Source organism: Schistocerca nitens, chromosome 3 (genome assembly GCF_023898315.1).
Source record: "Schistocerca nitens isolate TAMUIC-IGC-003100 chromosome 3, iqSchNite1.1, whole genome shotgun sequence".
Classification (NCBI taxonomy): domain Eukaryota; kingdom Metazoa; phylum Arthropoda; class Insecta; order Orthoptera; family Acrididae; genus Schistocerca; species Schistocerca nitens.
Genome location: NC_064616.1, coordinates 271570838 through 271584196, shown reverse-complemented (window position 1 = coordinate 271584196; position 13359 = coordinate 271570838). Strand labels below are relative to the sequence as shown.

The 13359-nt window shown below is 40.1% G+C and overlaps 1 protein-coding gene across 2 annotated transcripts in view; it reads left to right on the top strand.

Moving 5' to 3' along the window:
• LOC126248237 (LIM and SH3 domain protein Lasp) overlaps positions 1-13359 on the top strand; it is a 169706-nt gene that overhangs the window by 143775 nt on the left and 12572 nt on the right. For both annotated transcript variants that reach the window (XM_049949073.1, XM_049949072.1), the window contains exons 3-4: positions 7731-7815; positions 9112-9212. In XM_049949073.1, the coding sequence (XP_049805030.1) occupies positions 7731-7815; positions 9112-9212 (186 nt within the window). The remainder of the gene's footprint in view (positions 1-7730; positions 7816-9111; positions 9213-13359) is intronic.

Sequence of the window (13359 nt, the reverse complement as noted above, 5' to 3'; positions counted from 1 at the left end):
TTGCATTTCTACTCCCTAGAGTACAGGACCCGTCGCTGCACCATACCGTCATATTTTACTTAACCAGCCTGGTAATCTGGTTTGGTTTTTTTACTGAAGTGTGTGCGCTGAGCCATGCGGCCGAAACACCACAACAAAAAATGGTTCAAATGGCTCTGAGCACTATGGGACTCAACTGCTGAGGTCATTAGTCCGCTAGAACTTAGAACTAGTTAAACCTAACTAACCTAAGGACATCACAAACATCCATACCCGAGGCAGGATTTGAACCTGCGACCGTAGCGGTCTTGCGGTTCCAGACTGCAGCGCCTTTAACCGCACGGCCACTTCGGCCGGCAAACACCACAACACGCTCTGAATAGTTGCATCCTGAAACTTCTCAATAAGAGTGTGATGTCTCAGCTTGTCTTCCATTGATTTGGTGTATCTGTGTCAGTGATTCCTTATCTTCAGCATCGCTGTGATGTTAAACTGCTATTCTCTTCCTGTAGTGCTACGCGTGAAATTGCCGTCTGTTTAACGTTCTGCGCCTCTTCTCTCGGCGATCCATTTCTTCGCTAAATTTGTCCTCATAAACTATCCACACAAGAAAGCAAGATTTCGATCATTATGTGCCAAAGCCTCATAGGATAGTTCAAACGCGAAACCTCTCTGAATGAATCTGTTGCTGTCAAAATAAGTATGTTGGAGCGCAAGTTGGAATTCCAGGTCCCTTAAAATTCTACGTAATCAGATTCCACACAAAGTGCGGCTTTCGTTACAGTAATTTTCTGCCTTTCACCAGTGTAACAAAAGTGAGATCTAAATAATTAACAATTTATTATTCCTTGACTATAGAATCTGTTCCTGCATTCTTCCAATGCAAGTAAGAACAGTTTAATTTCACATGGTCAAATTAAAGAATCTTAAGCAAAATCACGATTTACAGAGATACTTTCAGATATAGTAGTAAGTTACGGAATTTAGTGATGCAGGAAATAGTCGTGAATAGAGTAGTTTATCTATCAAAGTGAAATAGCCCAAAAAATACCTGAAGCAACCATAATTAATTTCTTTTCGGTACAGTATGTAAGCACTGCAACCTGCCATCAGTGTTTAGATTCCTTGATAGGCAGTCTCTTTCAAACTGAAGATGATTTATTTGTTCAATCTTTTTGCCTCGGAGAAGCATACTTGACACGGAATTGCGGATTATTGCATGTTCTGCACAAAAGAAAGAATTGCCTCGGACGCCAGAATGCGGCAGTATGGCTATCTATGCCACCGATCGAGCCACCATACCACTTTTCCGTAACATGTTGGTCCAGAAGTCATCCATTGTAGATTCGTCTACACACCGTAAGTGCACCACCAGGATACCGAGACGAGAGTATTTTGCGCTCAGATACGAAATTATTTCATGTTCCACGCTCTCTCCAGGCGTAGACCACTTAGGAGACTCGGCATTGCTCAGATTCGTCGAAGAACGTACAAGCAGGGACTTCGAACACGACGGTAGCGTATTGTTCGTAGGATAGACCCCCATAGGCTTTCGTATATAAAAGCTGCGTTTGTCAAGACAACAGCTGACGTTTCAGACCTGCGTTGTAGGTACTGTTGCTGTTCGCAAATATCAGTGGGGCTGAGGTGCACTCTACAGGCTGTTTCTACGTACTGTAGGTAAGAGGTTTCCAACTTATGCTGTTCTTGGTTGCGGACGACCCTATCCACATACTCTTGGAATAGTTCCTGTGCAGTGATCGTAAAATTATCAGCGCCCTCTGCTGGTATTTGCTAGTCTACGCAATTGGTTACCGTCTCTCTTCTATTCTGCCAAGGGCTCGCCATGCCCCAGATCAATCAGTGCAAGACTTCTACTCGTAAGCAAACGAAGACTAACAACAAACACTGTTGAATCCTGGAGCTACAACAGTATCCAGTTAACATGCTAGTGAGAAGCGTCTCTTTACTGTGTGATGATGATACTGAGCGGTTGTACTCGAAGCTGTCCAGACAAGACATCCTTAAGACTGCTATATTGTATAAGGCTCCGTTTGAGCCCGTATATTTAATGTTGGACACAGCTCTTGTCATAACACGTGAAATGTAGGCGAATTTTGTTAAATATGCTGCGTATACAAAACGGGATGAGACTGTAATGACAGGCCATTAAACGAACAAATACTGTACGCCAAGAGAGTCATTTTACGATAAATTGGTCGTTATACAGTAGATATTTATAAAGTGATAAGTCATGTGACTCTTTAGTCTGCATTTTACATGTTTATTACTCGTAATTTAGTAGTTTTCGTGGTTCGAAATAAGTGTGTGTTGAGCGACTATGACCGATACAGGTTTGTTTCCAATGGTAAACAATTTGCAAGAAATAAATCTAGCACAGTACTTAACTGTATTTCTGATAGGCACGCAACTTTTTACAATTTTCGTTTGGTCCTTGTGTGCAGTGTGCTCGCGCTCTTGGATCTCCTATGGCATTACATTCCAGCAGCATCGTGCTTTTTAGTGACAGTCGTATTAGAATAGCTTTGCGGATATTAGCATAGCTAAGGATCGTTACGTCCATATTTGTGCAGCAAGGGCTGTCTGTCACAGAGTGATGACATTGGTGTTTGCTAGCGGCAGAGATAGCGTTGCTCGTGAAAGCTGGGGAGATAAGTTGGAATAGCCTGGAGCTCGCGGCGACTGCATAGCAGAGTGAAAGTCTCCCCAGGTACTCTGCCCAGCACAGGACCATCGACCGGTTAATAACGGGGACTCTTTCCAAAGGAGAGTCGGAGTAGGGCATGGTGCCATTAAAAATACCACCAGGTACGCCTTAGTCACTCTGGAACAAAGCTACTGTTCTTGGCGTAAGCGCCAGCTTACATGTATCACACCACTGCTAGATAGCCTATAAACCTATGCAAGTGGTCAGTCTCGTTGTTGAGGTTGCGGAACACAGCCTTACGATGAACGCATGGCGGCGTCGAAAATTTTGCTGTTCGTGCTGGGAGTTAATTTTGGGCGGCCCCGATTAGACAGTCGTATTAACGGCAGAGATAATGTCACCTTCTGTGCATTTGGGTAATGTAATTTCAGACACTCCTTTGTTCTGCGAGATTGTCCTTACTTGGATGTACGGCACTCTGACAAGAGAAGTCTATCGGCCCGAACAGAAATACAGTGTTCCAATTCTATTCAGAAGCTTTATGTATCACTGTGATTGGGATGGTGAAAGCATTCAGTTGTGTTGTTCTTAGTTTGCCGACTATCGGACTCAGAAAATGTACGTAAGGTATCTCAACAAAATGCATGAAACAATATGCAGAATCACAATAGTAGAATCGCATTTTGTGATGTGCGGGAGTATTGTACCCCACGCCACTTGCCAGAAACATCGAAGCATAGTTTGATGAACAGGAGCAGACAGCTGGTCATGCGTAACAGAATAAATTTTCGTTGTGAAAATTATATTTTCTAATTTAGTGTCGAAATCGCTGCACATAGACTTCTTATTTATTTTATATTGCCTGAATTACATGTCCAAAGGCTGACGCATTTTGTTGTTTCTGGTGGAATGGTCACGCATTCAATGTCTTTACCTGCAAAAGAAAGAATCATTTACTGTTGTTGTTCTCATGCCCACTCACTCACCAAGTAACATGTACTTCTGGTCATGAACAACGTTCACGAAAAAGGATTTTAAATGGTCTTTCCCATTCGTGCTCGCCTCCCGGTGTATGTTTGATGGAAGATTGTTTTCAACAGCCCTTTTTAACTTTAGGACCCCAATGCTTTTTCCTGAAGACAATTTTTTTAATAGTGTCTCATAAGAAGTGAGTTCACAATTCAATCCACTGCGATCATTGTTGCAAACGCACTGTCGCTGTAGCTGGAAAGTTGCAGTTGTCTGGTTTACTACTTCGACAGAACATACCCTACCTAAAAAAGTACTAGCGAATATCTTGGTCTTCCTGGATTTCTTTCTTATTGAAAGTTCATTGTCGCCAGAACTGTTAACTTCCGTCTGAGGAATACTGTTTCCGCCACTGCCACCAGCACTACAATCTTGAACAGTATTAATCTAGTTATCGTCTACAACAGTCGTTTTCTTCACTCTCCTATCCATTGTAACTTAAGGTGAGCAGTCAAGCGAATGTTCATGTTTCTGAATAATTAGACCCACTAAAAACATTGTGAAAGTGTCATCATCCTGCCCTAAACCTTCGTCTGTTGGATAACGTCTTCTTAACTTGGGTGTCACAGTATTTAAAACGTTCCAAACATCAATGGTTTCGTTCATTTCTGCTGTATATGTATGATAGTACTGGCACACGTGTACTTAACACGTAAACTGCTGGCTGGCTGGCTGGCATGTCAACGCTCCCTCATCCAAGACGGCAAGCACTGTTGTGTACAAACCAGGAGCAACACAATAACGCACTATCGCCATCGCACGTTAGAAATGTGAGACGGGTCTGTGTACAAATGTTAAAATACAAATTCCTGTTCGAGCCGAGAGACATCCCTTGAGAGATACGTGTTCGCTCATTGCGGATTATCCATTTCTGTCTGATGTCCATCCTGTTGTTGCGCCGTCATATTAAGCTAGCGAGCGAAGTCTCGCATGTCATTCGTCAATAAACCTTCTAAACTGTTTTGTAATATAATCATGCTTAAATGTTAGTATATTGTGGATCTCAAACGAAGACAAGTGGTTCAAATGGCTCTGAGCACTATGGGACTTAACTACTGAGGTCATTAGTCCCCTAGAACTTAGAACTACTTAAACCTAACGAACCTAAGGACATCACACATATCCATGCCCGAGGCAGGATTCGAACCTGCGACCGTGGCGGTCTCGCGGTTCCAGACTGTAGCGCCTAGAACCGCACGGCCACTCCAGCCGGCTCAAACGAAGACGAGAAAGGCCATCGTTCGCCTGGAAAAGCGTGGTAAATGTTCTAGAAATAATACCCCGGTGACCAGTGAACCGAAACTATGTTCGTTTAATACTCTCGTAATAAGATTTCAGACACCCAAACGCTTTGTGCTAAACAGCTTGTGGGACGTCCTCCATGGTATCACGGTAGTATTGCTGGACTCTTAAAACGAATGTCGCCTGTTTCAGTCCCGCGTTTTGACATGAATGTGGGTTTTTGAAATGTGTCGTTGTCACGAGCAGGCACTACAGATATGATTAAGGGATTGTTTACTTTTTTTTTTTGCGCGTACCATAGAAACAGAAATAAAGTGAGAGATACTACTGCAGCAGCATACAGTTAAAGCGGCCCTCTTTGGTAGATGGTTGACAGCTGACTTCGTCGTATCGTGTGCCGTTGTAGCGGTGTGTGCGGTAAACTGAGGCTTGTTTTCCGTTGCGCGGCTCGAGCTGAAAGTAACAGTGTCCCCCACAAGTAGGTCAATAGGCGAGGTGAAAGTCTGACTCATTCAGTGAACACGCTCATCACCTTTAACACGTATTGACCAAGTCTCTGTGCTTTTAGGCTACATTATGTCTAAATTCCGCTGGCTGTTTTTCGGTGTCAGTTTCCTGTGTGCTGCCGACGTTCTCTCTATGCGAGAGCATCCCCTCCTATGCAATGTGCGTGGTTCGCTGCGTGTTTAGTGTCTTCTCAATATATTGTTTGTACAGCAGCGAAGTTGCGCGCTTTGTCCTCTTCAGTCTCTCTGCCTCATTATTAAATCAAGTAAATAAAACTAAAATTTCTGTACGATAAAGTAATCGCATATATATCACTGCGCGAGATTATTTTATCTCGATATACGTATTCATTTCCATACAAACGTTTCACTTAAGATAAAAACCAGAAACGAAAAGTAGAAAATTAGTGCCGGAGGCGGTCGTAAAGGAAAGTTGGGAATGGTAATCATTAAAGTACGACGCCACTAAATGAGATGGACAAGCTAATGTCCAGTATGTAGTGGCAGATTATATGCAGTGACGTTCTAAGATATTTGAGTTATTACATTAAGAATTAAAGCGCTTAATAATTCGCACGTAAAGAGTTTAGTATACACTGCCCGCGCGCTTTCTTTCGTCCGAAAGGAAGGATGAAGGGGGCGAGCTACGGGGGAGGGGTGGAAAGTTCTCGGAAATAAGCTTAACTTCCCCACCTGACAAATCTCTTGGTTGGCACTGAGTCGAATGAGGCTTTAAATTGCCGCTTCTCAGACTCGTGAAACGACTTGAGTTACTGTGTAAAGTGGCAGTGCGCATATATAATAGGCCGTCGCCTTGTTCTAAGTGGTTAGTGTATATGGCTACTAGTGCAGAGGTTCGACGAGTATCTCGAATGTTACTAGGTTACGAAGGTCTACAGAGAATTCACTTAACACCGAAGGCCAAATTAGCATCACTATAATGAGCAATTTACTGAAGTGAAAAATACTTATTTAAATAAAAATAAATTTTTGATATACCTTCCACGTTTTGAAATCGAACTAATAATTATAAAATAATTTCTTATAGCTCCATGCAGATAATCCTGAAAATATGTGGTGGTGAATTTTAATAACCATGGAAAATAAGTGAAAGATGTCAAATGAAAAGCGTGGGCCGCAATAAATACATAACAGTAAGGAGGTGGACTATTCGTGCATCATGTATTGCATGCGGCTCGTGTTTCTCGTTTTAAATCTTGAAAGTATTTTCATAGCTATTGAAAATTCTCGATCACAGGTTTTAAAGACTATCTGTAATGGAGCTACAAAAAAAATTTGTACTTCGTAGTTAGATTTAAAAAGTGGTATATTAAATATTTATAAAAAGAAGTAATTGTTTTCTGCGTTTAAGTCTTGTATGTTGAAATTTTTCAAACATTTTGATCAGATTACGAAAGGGACATGGGGTAAATTTCAGATTTATTTCACTTTCTCTTCACCTCAGTGAACGAATATGTTGATTCCTTCTATGTGTAGCCTATGAAAAGGCCGTGGAGGTAAAAATAAGAAAATTTGAAGCACACAAGACTTACCAGTAATCTTTCTACCCATATGCGACTGGAATGGGGAAAAGGGGAAGTGGTGGTGGTACACAATGTACCCTCCACCGCACACCAGACAAGAAAGCGAATTAATGTTGCATTGTCATCCAGCTCTGAGCAATGTTGAAAGTTTTAGTATCTAACTCCTCAGGAAGTTAGTTGAAAATCAGTTGTAAAATTTGTGCCAAACAAACGGGTAAGAAAGCTATATGATACCATAATGATAATAAATGCTTGCACCAGGTTGTGAAGAACACCAGACTGATTTTGTGCGAGACAATACAATAAGACAAAAATATGACTCTTCTCCAAATTTAAAATGGTGGCTTTGGATCACTGCTACATAGTACAGTATCGTTTAACTGCAAATGCTGTGGATTTCTGATGAAAACTTTAGGTTTGCTCAAATGTAGAGACTTTAGTAGAGAACTAAAAAACCAAAATGCAAAGAAAGTGCAGGGTGTAGTGACACTGATACAGGTTTTCTGCCTTGAAGAAGAAAATGAATAAAATATCACACTACAGATGAATGGTGCTAAACTCTGTCTTTGTGACAGGAAAAAGTAGTTTGGTCTCAATTTGCAAACAGGCCGAGGGGTAGTGTTTATCTCAAATGCCTGCTCCATTGGTGAGGGGCCTTTAATGCCCAAAGGATTGTTTGATTAATTTGACAAAATGTAGCACAAGAAAATACTACAAAAGTCTAATGTCTAAACTCTCTTATTTTTATTTTTTACTTCACAGGCATGTTCCCAAGGCAAAGGCAACTACCATGGCAGAGACACCAGAACTCAAGAGAATAGCAGAAAATACAAAAATTCAAAGTAATGTAAGTAAGCCATAATTGACTGATATATGGTCTACCAGTAGTGAATTAAGTTAATGATTGGAGTTTCAGTAGAAAATAATATTGCATTTATGTTCATGGCATTTACTCTTTCAGTTATTAATTGATGTTCAGCTGAAATTGGGATGTACGTGAAAGAGTATCACTGTACGTGGCGATTGCATCAGAATGAGTGATGACTACTTCCCCCAAAAATTTAGTAAAATGGTTTAAAATTTTGCATATTCCAGTTTCCAGAATTCTCAGCTGTCTAAGAATAATTTAGCATTGAAATAGGAAGAAATTATAAAAAGCAATGTTTCTCAAAAGATACTGAACATTACTTATCCACATGGATAGCCCTGCATCCTGACGGTATGCAGAGAACATTTCAACCAGTTAAATGCACCTGCTATCACTTAAATATCTGACACAGAGTCCATAGGTCACCTCCACCATTTACACATTCTTATAGTCAAAATCTGCAGACCTGAGTTTAGTCATAGTGCTAAGTAAAATACTGATGATTAGGAGTGGAAAGGCTTATTACCTAGTAGCTCAGACTTGTAGGGATGGCACAGTTTGCTTTCACTGGCATTACATTTTGGAATAAATATTCACCACCCACATTTCAGTGCTTGGTAATTAGACCTAAGCAAGGTTTCAGTTCACCTCCCCAATTTATTCTTGCTGGTATTGTTGTCTTTATTCCCTTTTGCTCAAGAATTTCATGTGTTCATATCAACATCAGTTAAGTTTTATGCACCGCATTAAAATTGGTAGTTAACTATTTTCAGTGGAAACTATTAATTTAAATTCCATACACTAGTTTTAGGCGTTTTTTCATTGTATCTCATTTGCAAGAAGGAAATGTAAATTATTGTAATCTGTCATTTTGTATGGCAAAGGATTGAAAATTGCTCCTAAACCCTAGTATGTGATGCCAACACCACTGGAAAATATTTATGATTGTAAACTGTTATGGAAGAGTCCCAAAACAGACCATAAAAACAACCAGTCATTGTCGTTTTAATATTTTATGTTAAAGCCACTGTGTGTGTGTCACTGTGTTTATAGAAGTCCAGAAATAAATGTGAAAATCTTTGACAATATTTTATGTTCAAAAGTACAGTAAAGGACAGAAGGACATTCCTAGAGAAAATGAAGTTTGACTTTCAGAATAGTAGCAGTGGGCAGCATTCCATTTGAAAGCACAACCAATTCTGTTTTACATTGCCTTGCTCTACTGTTTCCAGAATAGACTAAATATTGTAAGCAATAGAATATTCATGTTCGCAGGTGATGTACCATGCGGAGTTCGAAAAAGCAAAAGGAAAATTCACTCCGGTGGCTGACGATCCTGAAATACTACGTATTAAACAAAATTCAAAGATTATAAGGTATGGTGAGAAGTTAATGATTTAATATATATAAATATTATTGTTACAATATGGAATCGAGTCATAATACTTAGATTATGACTATTGTCTCCACTTGTGTAGTTGTATAATTCCACCTGAAATTGTGAATTAATAAAATGATTTTCTACAGTTTTTTATATTATTTAAAGAAATCTTAAGTGTTTGAACATCGTAAATTTCAAGCAAGTGCTCTGTATTTTAGGAGATACTAATCAGAACATTTTCCTTTATTTTCAGAATATTATTATTTCCATTGGTGTAAGACTTAAGATTCTTTTCTTTCAGTGTGTTAGTACTGTTGCTTAATGCACTACTATTGGTATTCAGAGATGCTGTATGCCTTAACAACTATGTCACTTGGAGCTGTTCACCAATGTGTTCTAAAAACTGAATAGTAGCATCAAGTTACTTGCGACAAACCATTTAAGTCAGTGATGGGGGTCTTACCTTTTACCTTTATTTGCTCCACTATAATTTACACTAAAAACGATAGAAAGGTATTAACAATTATTAATTTAACAAGTGATTAATAAAGTGTTCCTGTGGCTCACTTTATTATTTCATGGCAGGGGTGTACGTGCACCAATCATAATCCCACCTCACACCATCAAACCACGACCTCCATACAGGTCCCTTCCAAGGACATTAAGGGGTTGGCATCTGGTTAACACCAGGTGAAAACCCGGCGGAAATCACTGTTCATACTATACCTGGACTCGTCCGTGAACATAACCTGTGACCACTGTTTCAATGACCATGTACTGTGGTCTTGACACCAGGCTTTACGGGCTCTCCTGTGACCAGGGGTCAGTGGAATGCACCTTGCAGGTCTCCGGGCAAATAAACCATGTCTGTTCAATTGTCTGTAGACTGTGTGTCTGGAGACAGCTGTTCCAGTGGCTCTGGTAAGGTCCCGAGCAAGGCTACCTGCAGTACTCTGTGGCCATCTACGGGCACTGATGGTGAGATATGTCTTCTTGTGATGTTGTACACTGTGGATGTCCTGCACTGTAGCGCCTGGACACGTTTCCTGCCTGCTGGAATCGTTGTCACAATCTTGAGATCACACTTTCTGGCACACGGAGGGCCCGTGCTATGACCTGCTGTGTTTGACCAGTCTCCAGTTGTCCTAGTATTCTACTGTAAAGTAATGCTCAAATCACCCTCCTATATCACATAAAAAAGACTATTAGTTTCTCTGTTAGATAGCAGAATCGCAGGATTTTGTAGTATCAGTTTCTTGTGCTAAAGACATAGACTGCCATGAACACTTTAATAAATTCCCACTGAGCTACTGTTCATTGCACTGAATTGCTGATGCCAGGTCATCAGCATCAATGAAGCTTGTGGTGTAAGGGTTTTTTTTCTAATTTTCTTCCCCTTCTGTTCACTACCCTTGGGGATCCCATTCCTTGGATCTTTCATCTGCCTTGTACTCTACAAAAATAAGTGGTTCTAAAGGAGAGTTTAAAAATTTACTTGTTTTACTGTGTCTGCACAAACACTCTGTAAGGTTTTCTCAAACATTGACTAAACTAACTTGTTCATCATCCCTATCTTTGAAAGACATGTACTTCAGCCGTGGTTAGGTAATATTTACACTCACATTTTGGTTATATTTAGATCCTTGGCTGTGTGAAATATATTCCAGCCCTATTCCTGTATCAGACATGGCCACTTTTTATGCTCTCACACCTGTGCAATTGTCAGTCATGTTTATGGTCTGATTGTTACTGAACACTTCTCCAGATGTCTGCTGGCCATTCCTAGATCAAATGATACATTAATTCTGTTGTATAACATTTTAAAGCTTAAACATTTTGATATGATGAAATACTGTGTTGAGAGCCATTCTAAAGCTGGTTAAATGAATGTGGTAGCTATTGGACTCTTGTCAAATATAAGCCAGCTATAATTCTTGTTTCCTCAACAGATGATGTATGATGCTGTAGACTCATCTTACACCCATGAGAAGGATCTGGGAGATTAGTGTATTGTGTATGAACATCTTTTCACTTGTATCCATTGACAGTTATCTTCCCTAAGTTCCTTAGTTGAAATAGTTTTTTCCAATTGGGAAGTAGGCGTAGGTGGCACATTTTAGAGCCCATGTTTAGTAGACGTCTCTGCTTCGAACGATTGTTCTTGTCGTACCCCCGAATATTGACCATTCTTCCTGGGGCCGCCTGTGTATAGCACCTTTCACTAGTGTACGCTTCCTCAATCATCCTCTGGCCAGTTAATAAGGAATCTTAAAAGAACCACTGCAGACGGCATCAATGTTGTTGTTTTTGCGATTGACGTGTATTAAGATAAAACTATGCCAGATGTTTAGTGTCTTTAAAGGTCTTTGAAAGACTCCTATCCAGTCAACTGTTTCAGTGAAGCACTGCAAAACTCAAAGAAACTTACCTTGATATACACACAATTGAGAATTGTTGTTGCTTTCTGGTATATGCAACGAGACGTCGATAATGTTAGTTGCAACAATTGTTTAATCTTTAAAACAGTTAACGTGATATTGTTTTGTGGTGTGTGCGTGAAGTGAAGTGATCAGTTACTTGTTATTACACTGGCCAAAGCCTATAACATTTTTTTTTACCTGACCACGATCTTATTGCACTTGGCCTCATGTGGATGCTGTGAGAAACACACAGTTAAATTCAGTAAACAAGTACAGTGGTGACTAAGGAAAATGGATCACATTATGAATGATTTCAAGGCAGGTGTGCATATACTATAGAGGTTCAGCCTGTCCAAATGATATATCATGACAAAAACAATAAGGCAACCAAAGTGCCCTCACTCAGAGGTGCAATAATATTGTGGTCAACTAATAGTAGCTACATCCTCAAATAATAGTACATTCCTTCTGTGTAAATGCTTTACCTAATAGACAGGTTGGGTGGTGATGTAGTCTGTTTGCAAGAACCATACTATAGCAACAATACTCTCCCACATTTTCGTGATTATATGTTAAAAATTACTGACTATGATGTGATGTCTGCCATTGTCATTACAAGTAGAAAATTCACTGTGGCTGAAGCTGCACAACTAGCGACAGTGTATATTCACAGGACGACACACAAACTAAATAGGCTGTGGTTAGCATGTACGTGTAGTATTCTCATCCTACTTGAGCTTACGTAAATACATGCTGGGTGGTAGCTATCTACGGGTAAGGTGCATCTCCCTTAGTGGCAACAGATAAGAACGCAAAATCGTCTGTGGCACAGTGGGCAAACTGACAAACGAGGTGATATACTAAAACATGAAATACAAGAATTGGACTTCATTGTTTTAAATCTAGAGGGCCAGCAGAGTTCATTTGAGGGACAAGCAGGTGTTACTGCTATTATAGATGCCACTTGAGCAAAGTGGATGGTAGCAATTAAGATAAATAGCTGGCAAGTGCTTCCATAACTGGCATCCAGTGACCATAATGCAGTTGTCATAAGAGTGGAAAATGACAATGATAGAGGGAGACAGAGAAAGGCATGATTGGGTTTGAGATCGGAAAAACATTGGGTTGACTAAATAGTCTGTGGTGCAGCCTTTCCAATAGAATTGCTTCAGGAACACGTAGACTTGGGTGTGCAGCTACTAAACTCTTGAAAGGAGCACAGGACATTCGTAACCCAAAAGGAAAATAGTCAAGCTAAATCTCCATGAAGTCCAGAACTTTGCATGCTGAGGCAAAAGGTAAGATGAAGAAAAGTAATGTCAATGCATTTTAGACCGATTAGAGCACACTGTGAAGCTCCACTACTACAGGACAATAAAGATGTGCTACAAAACATAGCTTCAGGAAACTAAAAGAATACAATGGGAGACATCTCTTCAAAGGCAACTGCAATATGACTTATAGGGAAAACCATAAAAGTTAACTGAGAAGGTTAAAGGGACCTGCTGTTATGTTCGCAGTTAGTATATGGGATGGGTCAGTGACAGCTGGGTGGAGGTTGTCTGGATGATAGGTCCTTTGATATCCACTTGTTCATGAGTGCATATATTGCAAGTAGGTTGGATTGCAGCAATTTGGAAAACAGCCAGGTAAAGACAAAGGGTAAAGATGCAATATCACCAAAAAGCTGTTGACCCATTTATGTATGTAAAAAATCTTGCC